The sequence below is a fragment of the Crassostrea angulata genome, chromosome 6, assembly GCF_025612915.1.
Source record: "Crassostrea angulata isolate pt1a10 chromosome 6, ASM2561291v2, whole genome shotgun sequence".
Taxonomy (NCBI): domain Eukaryota; kingdom Metazoa; phylum Mollusca; class Bivalvia; order Ostreida; family Ostreidae; genus Magallana; species Magallana angulata.
Window position 1 is genome coordinate 12186221 of NC_069116.1, and position 20250 is coordinate 12206470.

General features: G+C 35.9%; 1 protein-coding gene across 1 annotated transcript; it reads right to left on the reverse strand.

Moving 5' to 3' along the window:
• Positions 1-80: 80 nt before the first annotated feature.
• On the reverse strand, positions 81-20040 carry LOC128187862 (somatomedin-B and thrombospondin type-1 domain-containing protein-like). Its single transcript, XM_052858506.1, has 4 exons — positions 19517-20040; positions 12531-12737; positions 5374-5500; positions 81-1828 (listed from the first exon to the last, which is right to left on the reverse strand). Exons 1-4 carry the CDS (start codon positions 19755-19757, stop codon positions 1537-1539), a joined length of 867 nt encoding a protein of 288 aa, XP_052714466.1. The 5' UTR covers positions 19758-20040; the 3' UTR covers positions 81-1536.
• Positions 20041-20250: the final 210 nt, after the last annotated feature.

A 20250-nucleotide genomic window follows, 5' to 3' on the forward strand; every position in this document is an offset into this window, starting at 1 on the left:
AAGAATTAAAAATATGTTACAGCATATCAAGCTTGGAAGTCTTTGAAGACCTTAAAACACAAGAGATGACAACATGACAATACTTTTAACTAATATATTTTTATTTCTGAATCAATACATAGAATTAAAAATGAGAATTCACTAAAATCAGTATTTATATTTACAAAATGAGATGCATGCATTGACAATTTTCCTTCCAACAGAAAATTCAAGTTTGCTGTGAATCTCATAATTCTTTTGTGTTTAGGCTATCACAACATCCAAAAAACTGAACATTACAGGGGAAAAGATTATAGCAAAAGTGAAAAATCTAGTACAAAAGCTAAATATCAAGGTTAACAGATAGTTTTATGTAAAAATGTGTGTACATGCAATGATAGAATAATTACCTCCATCAGAATGAAATGGATAACAAGTCTACAGAAATTCTACAACAAATCTTCAATACACATAATGGATTCCTTGCAAAGAGATGCACACAAGTAAAGCTAGCAGACAGGACATACCGCGGCCACACATAAGCTATACTTAAGGGCCACAATCAGACAATCCTTGTTTTATTCGCAAGCCCCGGCCTTTTGGTCAGCCATGCTCCTCTTGGGTGGCATGGTGTACCAAATACCGCCGGCTTATAGTAAAGGATTCCTTGCAGTGTGTATGTAAAGCATCATATTTTGGATAAATAAGGCCAATTCATAAACATTTGAAGCAGTTTCTGGTTATATAATTTTGTTCAATAATCTGGAAGCACCATTTCAATCAGCTTGATTTAATAAATCTACTAAATTTGTACAAGACTTTTCTAATTTTATTTACAAATAATAAACCGTTTGTTTTTCTCAAGATCTTCGTTGATTGGATGATGAGTTCCATTACCCATGATGCTTTGTGTGTTATTGTAGCGAGGTATTTGTTGGTTATGATTCATATTCAAATGTTATTCACAGGACTTTTGAGTATTATTCACATTAATGATTAGCTATACAGATGGATAAAAATGCATTGAAATCTTAGAAGGATCTGGAGGATTTGGGTCATATGTTTTGTATGAGTATCTTTATTTGAATATATATATATGTGCTAAATTTTTACTATAGATCTAAATATGGTACTGGCCAAACATAAGTGATCTCCTCATTTAAAAAGTTTAACATGTCTATGGTCACATGTTCCTACATCCAATTTAGCACTATCTCAATTTTTACAACCTTCCAGAATTTAAAGAAAAAAACCCATGATCGTGCAAAAACTGAACAGGATGTACAATGAATCACTCGGTCCAATGCTTTTCTCAAAGTACAAGTCAAAAGTACTCTACATTTCATATCTTTTCCTAATAAAGATGAAATTTCTCTTTTGCTGGTGGTCCTTAACCCAAATTGCAAGACCAGGTTTGGTTAAAAAGACACTGTATTTCGCAGTTAAAGGACTAATTAACCAATCAAACCTACAAAACATAGAGATGTACCATTATGTGAACTATACGCTAATACAATCATATACACTGTTCTTATAATAATTTGTCTGTCCACCCGCTCAGATTAAGATGAAGCTGTCTTTCAGATCCACATCACACACACAGTCTGTAGGTTCGGTCTCCTGTCTCCACAAGCCGGTACAGTATGGGACGTCAACAGCGTTCCAGCGGGTCACCTCCTTGTAGACGCCATGCCCCTTGCAGCGTGTTCCCAGGTCCTTGTCCATCGCGAATGGGTCACACTGTACACACACTGTCTTCCTCAACTGCAGTTCATTGGCCCACTTTTTGGAGAATTCGGTGGTGTTGCAGTACAAGCTCGTGGAAACGATGGTGAATCTGGCGCAGTATCTGCAATAAAAAATGGAGTCCACTCAATAAACTGCATGCACTCATTGTGATGTATTATATAGGACTGTCTGGCTTTAAACTCGGAGCAACTATTTCTGTTAGATTGCAGGATCAAAAAGTACGAGAATAAAACTAAACACGAAATCTTAGGCTAAAGAGACAGGACAGATTAGAGATTCTGGCAAGCTGCTTAATCCCTTGTTAAAGTTTCTAACCTTAGAATGAATCCTCTCCTCCCTTATAATCTAATTTCAACCACTTTTTAGACTTCTAGGGCAGACAAATTATATACAGTCCCTTCACATTGGATTTATAATAAGAAACCTACAGCATCCAAAGAAATAAACTATTTGTACGACTAACCAAGCAGAGAACTAGGTTATGTATTTTGTAGTCAGCTCTATCCATTCATTACTGCAATTATCTATAAATACAGGTTTTTGTTAACTTGATCTCTGGATGTTGTTGACTCAAAAGAGAAATTTTTTGAAAAGATTCCCAATTTCATAACTGTTTTACAAAGAAAGGTTTTTCTTGGGATTTATTACTTTCGTACTTTAGCATTGTGACAAGTAAAAAGTCACGTCCGGAGATGTTTACTTCCCATCATCAGAACCAGATATTCTTCATGCTTGAATAAACACCTTAACTCGAACCAGACACGAATGTATGGCAGATTTTTAATCCCATCTCCCTTCTTACCGGGTGTAACCTAGATACTTATCTATCAATCATAGAATTAAAAAAAAACTTGGAGTCATAAACGTGATGTCTGTTTTATTGGGTCTAATCAGGCCTTATTAACATCTGGCCTTCCACGGGATTAATCTTTAATGGTATTATTGGATACAGGGACCCAGTTTTACCCATATGCATTTAAAAGTGCACAGAAGCCTGAACATAAGAATAGCTTGTACTTTTTTAAGAAAGAAAGTGAAAAAATAAATATCTCAGGTTACTGATCCCTGCGAATTTACTGTCCTATTAAATTAAAGTTCTCACAATCGGTCGCCATGTAGATGATACTCTGTATCTCACTTCTGTCAATCATCATTTCACGCTACACTTCAATAGATTTATTTGTGGGGTGTTCTGATGGCTTTAAGTTACGAAAGCAACAATCAAGTGAAATTAATTCTTTGTGCGACTGTCAAATTTTGTAATTGCATTCATTTTTCATACAAAGAAGATTACTAGGAAAACCGTGACCTCCTCATAAGTGAGGTGCAGTTAAGTGGACGTAATGATGGATTTGCGTGGATTGAGGGATTTTTTCTCCTTGTCAACCAGGTGTCTTGAAGATAGTCTTATGTTCCAGAGGATGCACTTATCAGTATAAAGCACCCTTTTGTCAAAGTAAAGATTACGTTGTAGAAACCTGATCAAATATTTAGCACCTGCATGTATCATTTATAAACTATCAAAACTAATCTACGCTTCTCAAAATCATTTTTTAGCACCACCACATTTGATAATACATGTACATGTATATGATAAGTCTGCTGAGAATATTTAAAAATTCAAAATCTTTCATATTTTAATTTTTTAAATGACATAACTTGCTGTTGGATTTTGAAGATAAAAGATTTCATCATATGATTAGTAAACATTTCAGAGCCTGTTGTTATTTTTCAGTCTTATTCTGGTTTCATTACGAAGTTGGCAAGTCTAACACATTGAATTTGAATAAAGCACACAATATAAAAGCCCTGCCTAGTCTGAAATCTCTAGACAGCCTAACTTATGAAATTTGATGGAGATTGAACTAGTCTTTTGCACCACGACCACCTAACAAAGATCTACAAGGCTCAAAACATATCCTGCAGTTGCCTCCTAGCTAGAGGTTTCTGAAGTTAAAGAAAACACATATTTCACGATTCTGTGAGAAAAATACATTAATTTCTCATTTTTATCTGGAAAGCTCTTAAGATGGGAGGCTTTGAGGGGTATAACCAATGTTTATCCTATTTTCCACAACAATTACGTAAAGTAAGACTTTGAGCATAGACATTACCCACATTCCTGATCCATTCACATTCTAAGCACTGTATAATCATTCATAAGATTCAAGTGTGAAATTTACACCGATCGTGTTCCACGAGAGAGAGCAAATGATAGTTCACATCTTCTGTTATTGTAGCAATATTCAAAAGATGCTCAATGATCAATGAAAGTAAAAATGCATGTTCAAAGAATTTGACGACACTGCAGTTATTTAACTTATTTAGCACAAACCAGAAATGAACAGTCTAAATTATCAAGAGGTTGCTACTTAAGAATTCTTTTTTTGATCATTTAAAACCTTGAAATATTTCACTCCCTTTGATGGGTATTTTTGTTTCAAATGGAAGGTACTTCAGTGCTCGACCATCAAAAACTGGCACAAAATTTAATCCCAATTAAACGTGGCATGCTATAGACAACCTCTAAACAGTGCTGAAACTTGCTGAAATTCAATATAACTATCAACACCAGTCAATTTCTTGGCTGCATGGCCTCTTTACTGGATGAGTTAATTCATGGATCAGGGTGTCGGCTTTCCCTTGGCAAATACACTCTTTGAGTAAGCAGTTCTGCCAGTAGCCCTTTCCTGATGCCCTTGGTTCCCCAGTAATTAACCTATGAGCAATACTTACCAGTTACTCGGGATGGAAGAGTCATGTTTCATTTGTGCAAAACGGGCCATTCAAGAGAAATGCCGATAAATATTGGGCTTATTTTGTGAAAGATTTCATGAATGTTTTGGGTGGAAGGTAGATTTTATATTAAAAAGTTATCCTCACACTTCCTATTTATTGACTGGTAAACTTTGGTGAAGCTTCAGAAAGATGTCTCCCAGGGAACCCTGGGACTAGAATGCGACTGTATACATTGTCTATATCTGAATCACATTGTCTGGCCAGACAATCTGTTAGTTTACCATACTTCTTCCCCCTCAAACCACCCACTGACAAATTGCTTACTGTCCTTTCTTATGGTGAAAGCAAGGCATCTCAGTTTCTACATGAAATTGTAATCTGTTCACAATAAGGTTAATCTGAATTGAATAGGTGGCATCAATTCCTACTTCAAAATTAGAATTTGATGTTCAAAGAGAAATGTGACCTGCGAGTGTAGTTTGATATTCTGACCATTACTGTACAGGTAGGTGGACCCAAGCCCTTTGAAGTCAGTGGTTTCCAGGTGCAAAACATTATTTCAATTAACCTTGCTTAAGTTACTTTATTGTCAGTAGGTCGCAAGAAATATATAGACTGAGAGAACCAGTTTTCACAACCCAAATCTATTTATGGTATTATGTGACGAAAAAAGTGCATCTTGAGAAATTCCATGTCCTATCTGCACACCTGGGACAAGGTAGACACAGGTAAATAACCAGGTGTAAGGATTTAGAGGTAAATGCTGCTTTACCACTAATACATGGATGGGTATGGTCTACAGACAAAATGATCAAAGCAAGGTACCCAGTGTGATCCAAGTAATCTGCAAAGAATAGGGAAACATGTGGTCCATCTTTACTAGTAACCTCAGAAGATATTACTTACGCTAATCTAGTTGGGACTTCATTGCTCAGGCGGTTTTCTATAAGGTTCCTTCTTATATCGTGTCTCATGCTGTATTGACTGCTTGTTCTCCATCTTCCAAACTCTGCTGGTAAAATATTTCCAACTTCTGCAAAAGGCAAGAGAGTTCATTTCATTATTATGTATACTTAAAGAAATCTTGAGGATGAATCATATTTTAAATATCTTTACATTACCAAAATATATTTACAAGGTACTATTTACAAAATCTGAACAACGGAAGTGACACATTCTCAGAGTAAACATACGTTAACCAATTTAAACTTGTACTATAATCCATCTTTTTGCCATTGAAGCCTGGTTTTACTTTATAGCGCACGTAGCCTCTCTTGACAATAAAACTAGTAACACTTTTATTATCAAAGAAATATTGTTTTATTTTTGCTTAACTTCTTATAAATTTTTACAAGAGTACAGTAACTTTCTGTTACATGGATATTTAACTCCAACGGGAGACACACATGTTGTCTGTATTCATTACAACAAAACAAACACAGGCACCAAGAGGGGTCAAAAGGGAGATAACTTGTTTCATATATCTGACATTTATTACTTCCCCTGCATTCTGATAAATTGTTCCAAATGAGGATTATTTTGCATTGCAGCATGCAGTAGTTAAGTCCTTTAAGTCTGATGACTGTTTGCACATTGTTTCATGACAGGATTTTGTGAATGGGGAGTGTCAAGAGGCCTCTTTTTCGGGACCCATGACACTCGGCGTGCGAGAAGATGTAAACAATAAGTGTCAGTAATTCCATATTTTCCTCTCTGTTTTTCACACAGAGCTCAGTCTCATATTATCAGGAGGGATTATTTTTCAAAAGTAAAAATGAAAGATGCTTATCAGGTAAAATAAGACGGAAAATATGCAAACCACCATGTCAAGAAGTCTGGCATTTAATCTTCTACCAAAAATGCAACATTACCTCCCAAATAGTGCAATTTTCACAAAAATGAATATTTGTTTTGGGAAACATTAAGCAAAAAAGTCCTAATGATGAATTCATTGAAATCAGTTTGTGGAAGTAGTGTATACGTTTTATACTGCCATAGAAGTCCTTAGAAGGGTTCATTTGTCCAGATCACTTTCTAGCATTATATAAATACCTCAAAAATGATGCATGAACAATGTCATTGTTTATTCAACAAAAGCGAATTCTCATGCTGAGAAGGGAACTAAATCAGCAGTATAAGTACAGGGGTCTAGGCTCTATTCATGATTTCGTTACAATGGTGCATGAGAAAAAGTGTTCCACTCAGCAAGTGCATTCCTGAATAAGGAGTCATCTATGTGTTTGTAAATATACCCCATTGTCAAGCCTCATCAAGCGGGTTATTTGACTCAGTAAACTTCAAAGTTGCAAATATACTAGGCCCCCAAAATGTAGAAGAAATAAAACCTTAGCTGGATGTCTAATTGGGCTGACTACTTGTAATTTTGTTTGTGCTCTGTATGATAATGAGGTCTCTCTCTCTAGGGTGAGCTGGTAACCAATGAGAGGGGAGGTGGATTATCAACACGGTCCCCGATAGTCACCAGGGAACAATACTTATAATAACTCTGGCTATGTGCAGAAAACAAACATTTCAAGCCCCCTCTCCCCAAACTTCTCTCAATTTGACAGTCTGAACAACCAAAGAGTTCAAGATTGAATAAATTTCCCAAGAGCTAATTTCATGCAAAATACAGTACAGAATTTAAAAAATTTAATTTACCTCTTTACATTTCAACAAATACAATTTTCTTCCTGTTGGCTTCTCTCTCTGCTTATAAAAGGGGTAGTTAAGTTTTATTAAGCATATAAGACAAAAATTAAAATCTTGATTTATTTAGGATCCTACCGTAATATTTTCTTAATAGAAAAAGCTGGTCTAAAGAGGAGATTTAGGGGTTGGATGTCTAGCATCCTGCATTGTAAAAATAATTACTACCGTGACACTATGGCAAAATTTATACTACAGGACTTTAACTAACAATAACTTTAATTTAGAAAAGAAAGACAGAGAGCAAGCTGTATCCCGCACAGGTCAAAAGATCAGGCCAGAAGTATTAAACTGTAGCTACCATAAACCACTTCATCACTAAGTACAATTGTAATATAAATCACTTCTATTATGTATAAAGAGAACAGCTCTCCTTGTTCACAGGAAACATACACTTACATCTACAAATATTTATCCTTTGGTTTCTACATTACCTTTTCTTACATAGGAATTCAAATTTCGTTTGGGAAATAAAGTTGATTGAGTACATAGACAAATAGTGAAAAATCCAGAGAAAATGGGAAGAATCTCAAACTTTTTCATGTCTGTATCACACTCACTAAGCCAGGAAAATGCCAGAAAATCTAGCCATTACTCAGATTAAGGGGAGATTATTGGGTATTACTCAACTAAGATTATCTCCCCTACTGGGAGAATCAATTACAAACATTGTAGTTAAAGCAATTTACTTCTTTCAAAAAAGATATCCCAATAGGATATTTTTTTCAGCTTTAATATAAACAAAAATTCTTTCAACAAAAGAGCATGTCAATATTCAAAGACACACTGTATATTTAATATTAATACATCAACTTGTGACCTGTAATTCAAAACCAGGTGTCACTTGAATTTTGAACAATGGCAATGTATGTGACAATATTGCCAACCTGGGTTAACCTATTTTAGAATTTTCTTTGATGTTATGTGCAGCTCATTGCATGCACACAGGTACATGGATCAAATGCCATATATCTCATACAAAAGTTAAGTGCATACCATTTAGAAGTCTATGAAAACTCTATCAAAGTTTTAAAAGGGTGTTTTAGGAGTAATTATAAGGGTCATATTCTACAAAGTATTAAAATGCTGATACCAATCTGAGGGCTTCCACTAAAGTACATTAAAAGAGACAGAGACAAAGATAAACAACAGATTATGAACCTAACAGCTTAACATGAACACTCTAAGACAGCCATGTTCATAAGGGGATCATAACTGACTTCAAACAAAGCTCAAAAGATAAAAGGATAATGTTACAAATCTAAAACTTCTTATAACTTTTCAACATACAATAAACCATGGGGGCCATACATTAGCTCATTCAAAGTAAATGAGTTTCATTGTTATATTGTTTGCCCCCTTTTGACCCCGAAGTATGAATTTCAAACATAATGATTACCCTATTGGTGTGACAATTATGCCTTTTTTTTCTCTTTCATTCACAAAATATTTCTTATCTTCTTTATCACATTATCACATTACGGCTCTTTATATAGTTCGACAGTGTACTTTATAACTGCTTGAAAAACATTCTTCATTTTACGGGATATATCACTTCTAAATATTTTACCCAAGTAAATTATGAGATCATCCAGCAGTATTTGTAATGTAAATATGAAAATATTTCACAAAAATATTAAGGTATGAAGAAAACCACAAAGCTTGACCTGCGGGCCATCTTTTAAATCCTCATTATAAACCGCACATCACTTGTCTGGGGTAGAGCATTTATTATTGTCTGGTCTGTCAAACACCTTCATACAGGCTACCTACCACAAAACCACCACTTTTACTTGTCAGAGATGATCTCACAAAGGTGAGAGATAAAGAAAAACCTCCAGACTGGAAGTTGTGGTGTGTTAAACTGTTGATTTGTACTGGGGTAACCTTCACTGTTAAATATCATAGTGACCGCCATGCACATTAATGTGCCATAAAAATAATAGTGTATAGAACAACTGGTCATTTATCATCGAGAACCAGATTAGGACAAACTGTTTTGTACTAAGGGTTTAACCTTGAGTGGATGAAAGCCCTCATAATTCAAGGGCAAGGAAAGAAATGTGAAGCTGACAGGTACTAATTAGGGCAACAATTAATGTATGATTAATTGTCATGCTCTGTACTACTTGGTATTATAAGGCAGCAAATATTTTTGTTCCTTCCTCAGCACTTTGTCACATGTTAAATATCAATACCTTAAATATCAGCATTTTTTATCAAAGACTTATAAGTTTGAAAAACCGATAAATGTTTATAATTATTCATTATACTTTAATTGTGAATCCTATGTGAATTGTGTTTGAACTGTAGTAAAATAAGAAGAAATGGTGATCTAGTATGAAATAAATCTTCAAGGTTTGATGACCAAACTAAAGTTTAAAAAATCCAGATTGAAGATTGATGATGCAGCCATCTATACTGTAGGCATCAACAAAACACCAAGTTATTCTAAAGATCAACCTAATTTGACCTTGCACAACCTCAGATCTTACTGAGAATAGATGTCCAGGTGCTCCACAGAAACTGGAAATGGGCTTATTCAGTAAGTATACTGCTAACTCATTCATTGCCTTATCACCAGTGTATTGCCAGAGTATAATTGCAGGAAATATGATTTACTATAGCCTAATTGGAGATCTTATCAGCACAATTATCATTCATAAAATTTTACAGTCAGTGAAATGTGATGCCAAAATGGTTCATAAAAATCTCTAATCATGAGAACATAATTTTTAAATGTCATTCATAAAATATAATTTCTTTTGTTCCAGTAAAAATGCAGTTCAGGGGTGACCTATAGCAGAAACCATCTGTACAGTTTGTTCATGGCTTGGGATTTGTTTTGCTCCTGTTATACCAGTTAGTTCTGCTAGTATCCACCTGTTTCCTTTTTTGTTCATCAGGATTCTCCCTCACGTTACAGCGTTTTCTATGCTTGAGGGTTTCTTTTGCTTGTTTTTGATAGAGTTTCTTGATACTTCATTTGGCAAAACACCGCCACTATCTATGTGAATTAAGGGAACCCTTTTTTTAAGAGAGGGTTGATATTCTTCAATAATGCCATTACAGTGAGCCGAAGACCACACAGGTTTTACTGTTCGTCTAACTGTTTAGCACTGTTCATTTATCACCTCTATCAATCATTGCCATGGCTATTTAAAACAGTTCATTTAATGCTACTTCATTAATAATGGCATATTTTATTGCCATGTGTCACTAAAAATGATTTTTCTTCCTAATAACATAATTTTTGTCCCAAGTTCTTAGTGCTAGCTTGTCACACTTGAGCTTTGCTTCCCTACGTCTTGGAAAGTAGTCCCCCCTTCCCCCTCTTTTTTCCACTGTTTACCACTACATGTTCCTAAGTATAGCCTGATAAAATAATAAGTATCAACACATGCACTGATGCATAATGATTGACCTGGTTATTATGATGTTCAAAACTGGCTAAAGATGTGGTTGTATTAAATCAAATCAAAGAGAGCAAGAGGCTATGAGCAAAACACTCCATTGGCATCAACCACAGAGAGGAGGCGGAAACAACTGGTCTACTGAATACGTCAGAATCAAAAATGAAATCATTTTCTTCATTAGAGGCGGGCAGCTGCGTCTGGCTTTCACACAGGGGGGTGTCCTCTCTCAATTATTGGTAGCTTAGCTCACATGTAGCCAGAGTGTTTGGACTGAATTCTTCCCAGACAAGAGCCCCTGTCATAATCAGTGTACAAGATGTTGATAATGGGAAACAAGACCTGGTACACAAAAACAGAGGGGAATCGAAGAGACGGCAACTGCCAAACACTCTACACTGAACACTCTACACAGAGTGACTTGTTCCTCTTTCATAATATGTCTGTAATTTCCGTGGCTCCTTCATTCATTCATTCCTATCAGTTTGTGCATATTGAACTCCATGGGAGATTTGCTCAATGTTTATGAACCTTGTTGTGAATTAATTTTGAGTATGCCTTTACAATACATAATGATATTCATGCAATAAAGAGGATACACAGGAACTGTTGTAGTAATACGGTCATGCTCCAAAGAGAATTCAATGATCTAGAAAAGAGAGCAGTTACTTGACTGATAATCATAGCTTCATGTTGCACTCAATAAGGTAAAAAAGAGTTTAGAATCAAATTTAAATGAATCATTACTTGTCACGAGTTGGTTGATAGATGAACTCATAAACTTCATTGATAAAAGAAGAGGAGAGGACAAACAACAGATATTTTTCGGAAGTGAAAATGTACCTTTATTAAAATTCTTGATTCCATAATAAAGTCAGTGTAAGTTACAAGTACTTTAGTAAGACACAGTTACCGAGTACTACTGTACTGCGCAGTTGTAACAACAACACCTGCCTCTCAGAGACTTATCCCTATAATTTGGAACTGCTGTAATTCATTATTCCTGTAATTTTTTCATTCACATTCCTAACATCAAAGTGATCTAAGGATTGGCAATATTTAATAACTCCAAAGACCCAAGTCATCCTATTGGGAGCCATAGGATAAAAACAGGGACTGATGTCAAACTGTTAAATGTGTATCTGAAGCCTCCCATCGAGTTCAAAATCAGTTGCTTGAACTCTTTCTTAAATGTTAAGCGGAGGGTTATCAGGCTCTTGTGTCGGGATCTTTTGCATCAATACTTACAGCAACCCAGATATCTACATCTAGGTCAAACTGTGCCACGGAGTAAACTACAGTACTGCAATGAACTCAATGGACATGCTTAATGGGAAATTCTTCAGAATGCGTAAACATCTCATTTATTTAGGATTCAATGTTTGTTTCCCATCTACTGGTAAACAAGAGGCTATTTTTTGAGAGTTTTAAAATGTAAACAAGAGAGATACAGCTGTTTCCCTGATAACTGATAAGGAAAATGAATAAAGATAAAAAAATTTGAATACTCTTGCTTTGATAAATTATGATAGGGTATATTTAGTGATGAATACAAAATTCCTTTAAGCTTTAGACTTATAAAATATTACCAGATATTCCCTCTATTCCCTGGAGTATGACACAGTTTTCACATTTTGTTTGCTTCCTGATCGACCAAAAAATGAGACAGATACTCACATGGACAATTATGTAACTGTAGATTCCTTATTTAAAATAAACGATAAATCTGCGATTCCATTATTTTGTATCAAATCGAGAGAAAAATAATGAGCACCAAACTTTTAATATAATATCATATATATTGTAATTTTTTGAAAATAAAAGCAAGTTTTTAAAATCGTGAGATTTAAAATCACCGAGGATTTTTTGCAGATACTAATTCTTCACATTTAATTAGGAATCTACAGTCCCTCATGCTTGTATCATTAAACAAGGACTTACCCCCAAGTTCTTTCCCTCTGAATTCTACCGACTGGACAGCAAAGCACTGGTCACCGACACAGGCCCGCTTCTCATGGAGCACGGGGCACCGTTTCCCGCCATTCTGTCTGTGTCGCAGCACCTTCCTCTTCCTCCGCTGGGTTCCGTACCCACAGGTCTCGCTGCACTTACTCCATGACCCCCACTCATCTACCAAACAGTCTTTACCTATGATGAAAAAGATTGGATTCCATATAATACCCATAACAGTGACATGTATTCAAATGTGACATTCTTTTGAAATGCATGTATTTCAATAGCAAACACGCTTATAATGAATTGACACTTGCAGCGAAGTGATTTTCATTCCCCATGACTTTATTACATGTTGTAAACTTGACGGATATAACAAATTACACTTATAATAAAACAAAATTACATAATTATAAAAGTGTTTTTCTGTACTACAGATCTTATTCAACCAATAGTTACAAATAACACAACATGACACGTTCACTTTGATGGGAACTCTTTGGACCCCATAGTTGGTACCATTCGCGACTTTATGTAGAAGGAAAATTGTAGTGAGAAAGATTCATGAATCAGATTTGTAGAATATTGTACTAAAAATGTAAGGAGTTCCATTGATTTCAAAAATCAAAACTGTGATTAGCTGACAATACAATAGATATGTTCATAAGCTTTAAAAATAAATAATTCCAAATCAAAACTTGCAGGTTCGGGTGGGTTAATCTGCTTATATTTACAAAGTTACTTATTTGTGATTTAGTTACTCCAGTAACCTTTATATTACTATAACCTCTCTATGTCAAGATTTAACAGGCCAGGTTGGCATCGGTTGATTCGTGAGTATAAATATAGACATAATCTGACTGGAAAGTTGAGAAATATTGGTGATTTTATTTCTTAGCCCTCTGATTTTCTTCTTTGATACACACTGAAATAAATTCAAGTTTCCTTCCTTTCACTTTTGTCCCACTGAGTAATGTCAAACAGCAACCTTTGAATCCTGGTGAAACCAGGTCACATCGTAAGTTTGATCCTAGATCCAATTTACCTACAGATCCACAGGTAATGAATACCTAATCATGCTTAACAGCGGGAGACTGGGGTAAGAATTAACTTCTCAATCAATGTGAAATAATCAACTAATCATTATACTGTGGTACATAACCCAAACAGGTGTTGTATCTGACGAAGCATAGACCCTTTAAATGTGGACCACAATCTTGGAGGACAGCGTAATCTCAGAGGACAGAGACAGTACGGCAGGATCATCAAGGGCTAACAAAGGGCTCACGAAGGGCCGGGGACTTTTGGATTTTATTTCCTTGTCTTTTTATCAGTGACTTTTAGGTCTGGGAATTTTTACTTGCAGAATTCCCACCGCCTGATGAAAGTTGCTACTGACAGTCTATAGAGGTGTTAATCCTTCATGATAAGGCCTACACTGTGTTTACACAACAGAGGTGATAACATGTTTTACACTGCTGCAAGAGGCTTTTGGCTCAAGGAAGAAAATCCTAATCAAGGAGCACAAGTATCTACATTTTCAACTTTACTGCATTACTATTGGAATCAAAATTCCTTGTTTAACATTCTTCTCTCAATATTTCACAATTTATAATTAGATATTAGGCTTTCCATTGCAGCAAGAGTCTTTAGAAAAATCCTAAAAATGGGAAGTAACTCTTCACATTTTCAACTCAATGAAGTAAGAACTTCTTGTAACTTATATATGACATTACAGTTTTCAACTAAGTTAAACTGGCTAAACAATACAATACGTTGTTTAACGAGTATTCGTTCCAAACTATGGCACCATAGCAAACCCTGAACCTAGTCAGGAGTCTCTTTTTTTTTATAACTTTTGAACTCTTTCAATTTTAAATTTACTGAATCTTGACTCAATACATTGATTTTTGAAATATCTGCATATCATTTAAAATGCAGGTTTGTGGGAAAGCCAATTATCTAACCACCAACATTGAGATGGCCAGCAATTCACTCCAATTCAAAAAGTTATTCTCAAGTTACAAAGAAAAAAAGAATGTGCCCAGTAGGTGACAGATTATTGCACATTGGAGACGAAAACTGAGAAGCAATTCATTTCATTTCAATTCGTCTAGAAAAATACAAAGATATACCCTGAACCATCTCTCAAAGTCAGACAGTTATTTTGAATATCTATGGATTTGATTTTTTTTCTTTTGGGGGGATGTTCAGAGTTTATAAAACATGTTGGAAAATGTCTACATTTCTATATTTTTACTTTTAGCTTTTAACATTCCTGGGAATCTGTCAATCAACAAACCTTTTTTCAAAGGTAACATTTTTATCTGAGGCTTCTCTCCTGTTTCAGCTAAGTTATCCTTCCCTTGGCTTTCCCACCCCATGCTTTCAAACAATTAACAGCTGATTGACTTTAAAGTAGGGGTCAGAGAAATTCCATTCTGGCACACTGGCATGATTAGCTATCATTATGCTAGATTTGTCATGCTCAATACCCTCCTTTGAAAGAGGAATGAAAGAAGAAAATGGTAGTGATTTTCTGGTCAACTGCAAGGTTAAATGCATTAAGTTTTCCTGCAATGAATCATTCTTAATCCAGATGTGCAGATATGTCCAATTTAAAAAAAAGGAATGGAGAGAAGCCAGACAATAATACATCATTATTCTACTTAAAAATGTCTCAAGATGCGTGTATGAGAGGAAAGCAAACACAGAAATAGAACAGTCTGATGGAACAATTCAAGGGAGGGAAAATTTGGGAGCTTTGTTTTGAGGGGCGTACTAGTTTGACACGTTTCTGCATAACCCTGTGTTACAGTGGGTTCACGACAGAAGACATTAAGATAACCCCCAATACAGACAGGTGTGTTTAGGTAAGGAGACAAAAGGATTAATCAGAACAGTTCAAAGGAAACCTGTGATTTTGCCAACAACAACCCGAGCAGAGCCTGCTGTTTTTACACGACCTGAGCAAATATTATCATAACCTAGTACTTGTATACAAAGGACTGATCAGTCCATGTACAAACCGACTTGATTGACTCAATTAAACACAGTTACTTAATGCTCTCAAGTACTCCTCGCTAGTCACACTCCATTCATATCATGGCAACAGCTGGAATTGGAGAACAACCAGTGACTCCAGTTTTTCTTACCTTTAAATCCATGTACAAATTATAATTACTTGTATCTACTTTTTAGCACTATTTAGCACTATTTAGCATATATCGTTACTTTGTCAATTATTAACCCTGATTCCTACTCTCTTGATTTTCTAATGCTGGAATGCTGATATATCTATTCAAGTTAAAGTAAGAATCATTCAGCATTGATGCTGTTTTTATCCATGTATGCTTCACTTCATTTTATGCTGATAGGCAGACATGCTGTATTATTATATGAACAGTCATCAAACAAGCTGACAAATATGGGGTCTAACAACATACAAAACACCTCATGAATGCAGCCTGGTCAGACAGAAAATCCGATCCCGCAGAACCTTACCCCGAACATATCCCCCACTGATGAGAGGGTCCGAACAATGATAGGACTAATCAACCAGAAGGACTCAAATCTTCGGGGCCTGATCTTTTTTTGTGCACTATTTCTAAGGAAGCAGGATGAATGATGTTATTTATGGTCAATAGTTAGGTAAAACGACAGTTTGTCTCTATAGAGGTTGGCTTTAGGAAGATTTATTTCATAAACCTTTAATCCTTGTTGCTTGTGCCATAAACTACAATCTGCAAAAGCCATGCATCCTGAATTCAACTTTATTTCAACAACAGAAGTCATGGTGCCCTCAGTTTTTTTAACTTGAGTCGTCACTACTGATAACTTTTCCTCCACTTGTCATGTGGTTTATGATGCAGTTTATTGCAAAAAAACAAACAGGTGTGAGAAGCACCACCTGATTATTCCAGATCACCACGGACACCTAATTTAACTAAAAAACACCATTACCTCTGTTACCCAGAACTACACAAGGTGATCTGTTAGGTAATTAGTTTTGCCATTAAACAGGTGCACAACACACTAAAAGATATTATAGATTGGATTTTTGGGTAAAGATACAAAAAGTCAACTGTTAAAGAGATTATAAATTTTAAATAATTTATGGGAACTTTCACTCTTTATACATCTCTTGTTTCAGAATAAATTCTTTCCAAATAGTTAAAATAAAAGTGACATTTCTTTCAAACAAAGAAGTTATTGATGGAAGATTTTAAAAGGAAAGGCAGTATTCCAGTCTCGTCAGTATTAATATTATACTACAGTCATGATGAAAAGCAGCACTAAAGTGTCCACTCAGGACCAAGGTAACCAAATCTAAGAGGTTGGTCTCAAAGGTTCAATTGTATTTCTCCCCCTTACTAATAAATTAATGTAGATTGACTCATTATCTTTGTGTTTGTCCTTTAAGAATCCATTAGACTTCATTCCAGCCTGGCAGTGACAGATAGTGGCAGAAGTCAAGAACTGTTAACACAAACTATTTGATTACACACCCAGTCCTTCTCTTCAATGTCAAAATAAAAAAAAGAGTTTGACCAAGCGGTCGTCCCACAGCAATGAAATCAATTTGCCATCACTATTCTATACACAGGGTGTCACCATGATGGGAGATGCCTATCTTTTTCAGGCCCATCATTAGGTTAGCCAAGGGGCATCATTCGGCCCTTTACTTTTATCTGTCCACACACACCGCATTTATCAGATACATGCGATGCTCAAAATAAAAAATTCAATTGATCAAGTTCTCTGGTCGCATCATTCATCACACTCGAAAATAAAAATCTGACAGTTTATTAACATAAAATTAAAAGAATGTTCAAATTACAAGCCACCTGAGTCCAGAAATCTGAATTGTGGCCATAATGATGTCTCCCCCTTTCAAGAGTGTGGACAATTTAACAGGCCATCATGAAGGACTGGTTCAAATAAGAATTCATATGTTAATCCATTTGCCTTGACTTGAACTTTAAAACATTATCTTTTAAAAAAATTTATAACATGCCATAAAAATGAATGCATATGACCAAACGCAACATTCTTTTCGTCCATCACATAATAATTTTGAGCCACTATATAGAGAACCATGGGTCATAAAGAATGGGTAAATCATACTGCTTAGAGACAATGTGTATGATTAAAAAGCAATTGCCAGACAATCTATCCCTCCTGGCAAAACAACTTCAAAATTCTGAAAATGCTCTGAAGGGGGTGGCGGTGAGGTAAGATAATAGTGCTGAAGATCACAGGGTCGGCTTAGTTACTGGCTTGGAATCATTGCAAATAATTAAAGAGTCACCCGATCTGACCTAATAAATGGATTCCCTCTAATAGATACCCTGGTGAAAGACCGTAAGATCCTTAATTACCCTCCAGACTGCAACTCTGTTCATCCTTTGGGTCACTGAGTTGTCAAATCAGGTTAACATAATTAGTCTTGACTGTCTGACAGAAAATATATGCATAGTGTCTATCCTAAATCTTCAACAGCATGGCAGCATTTAATGTATTTTTAATAGTTTATTTCTTTTTTCAATTAAGACTTAATACAGAACATTTTGAAGGAAAAAATTGACCTAGAACTTTCATCTTTTATCAAAATCTTCTTCAAACATGTCTGAAACACAAGAATCTCAAAACAGTGTGGAGAAAAAAAACATGGCAGGTCTCTGTGAAAGCCTCTATCAGTAAAAACAGCCACACAGACATGGCCTAGTTCTGTGGTGAATGGTCAGGATAATAGCATCTCTGAGATCTCCCCCTACTATCAGGGTCGGTGGTGCTATCAGCACTGGTTAGGGGGTCAATGATTCTTGCTTTATAACAAGCTGAGCAACCTTCCAAAATCAGCTACACACTCCATCAATCAAGTGTTTAATAAGATTCTTCGAACTTTTGTGGCCAATAGATTACGTCATAATCAAGGAAAAGAAAAAAAAATCTAAGGAATTTGGTACCATTACTCAACCTTTTTAGAAATTGGAGGAAGCAATATTTCACTGCATAATCACAGAAACGGGAAGACACTTCTTTGTGTGGATTATTTCATTGTTAGGTAACAGGTTAGACACATTGAAGAAAAAATTATCTAGAGTAAACATTGCAGAGAAGAGATTTTTGTGCAAGTTTGACATTTAATTTAGGAGATCAGGGCACATAACAACTGGTTTTGGACTTACTGCAGTCTTGGCATGATAAATGCCTCTTCACTTTGTATTTGAACTAAAACAAAAATTTTATGATGTTTACAGTGTACTTGGTTCAAAGAAAGGGTAGATAACAGGCAACCATTAAACTGTTGACCAATTCCACATTTTACAAATCCCCTTCCTCAAGAACACACAAGAAAAATTACTATTGTTGGGGAGGTCAGAAAAAAAAACCCTAAAAAGACGCACAAAATAATTCCAGTCTAGTGGAGCCATTGCCAAGGGATATATTAAAGGGTCTGGGTTGATTATACCTGGGCAGTTAAATCTCTATCAATACAGAGCCACCCCGTGTGAATATTAGCAAACCTGCTGGATAATCATATTTTTCACAGCGAAAGTTGAATGTGGCACACAAAGCCAGTGTGTATTGATACATACAACAGTGACATCCCCAGTGTCTCTGAATGGCAAGGATCAGCCCCCAGTCTCAGCCCAGCTAAACACACAGCCCTGGGTCAGGATTGTCGGTAATAAACCTCTAAATTAGCACTCTTTGTGTGGTAATCTACTGCCGACCTCACTTGCCCTCCAGAAAAATTCTTAATTTTGGGTTCAGATTTCTCCAATAATTAAATTCTTTGAAATGGGTAAACAAATTGTACCATGGTAGGAAAAGGCACTAGATTTACTTTCTGTAGCCTATCATTATCTTAATGCTAATCTGAGGAGCTTTTGGTTAGCTTTATCTTACATGCACAGATGTTGATAATTCTACAAGTTGCTAGGCAACATATTTTGGTAAGAAATTACCTGAGCACGTCTGTGTGTAGTCGATGCAGCAGTCGCCCATAGTGACACATTCCTGGTCACAAAAACATCTTTCTTGCTTATTGTCATTATCCATTCGGGGTCCATGAGCAAAGCATGTATTATTTCGGCCCGGGCAGCAATAGCGGGCCTCGGCGCAAGTCCTGAAAGCTGAAACTGCCCCACTGAAATACACCACGCACAACACAAATCCAACCAAAAGAAGCCCACTTTTCCCCATCATGTCTATCACTGAGCGAGAAACAAAATGAAAGCTACGACTTCCACAAGATTTGTGAGATGCTGTTCCTTCTCCCCTCAGCAGCGCTGTTGGTTTGCGCGAGGTCTGCTACACACTGCCACGCGCTAAGGTTTTAATTCCCCCACTGCTGCCGATCCGAGTGCCTCGCCGAATGAAGGGGAAACTCTCAAAGTTACCGCCACCAACTAGAACGAATGATTCACACCTATAGTAAAAATATTTTCATTTAATGTTTAATTATTCTCTCGTTAGATCTTAGTACTAAAGATGCGAAAACCCGTCAGACTATATAAGCTGCGAACTTATGAATATTCATGACCATGCTGAATTTTATGGGGTCACAGGTAACCGCGCACCTTGCGAGTGGCATACCCTTTACTCAGTGTCAACATAATTACGACATCTAGCTGTGATAAAGAGATTTATGTATACTACAATTTACAGTTTTCCCCACAGTATGACTGTAACTTTTCAA

Coding starts and splice junctions, on each gene's coding strand:
- LOC128187862 (XM_052858506.1), bottom strand. CDS start 19,757: ATGATGGGGAAAAGTGGGCTTCTTTTGGTTGGATTTGTGTTGTGCGTG. Junction 12,738..19,516: donor CTACACACAGACGTGCTCAG/GTAATTTCTTAC, acceptor TTTTCATCATAG/GTAAAGACTGTTTGGTAGAT. Junction 5,501..12,530: donor CAGAGGGAAAGAACTTGGGG/GTAAGTCCTTGT, acceptor TGCCTTTTGCAG/AAGTTGGAAATATTTTACCA.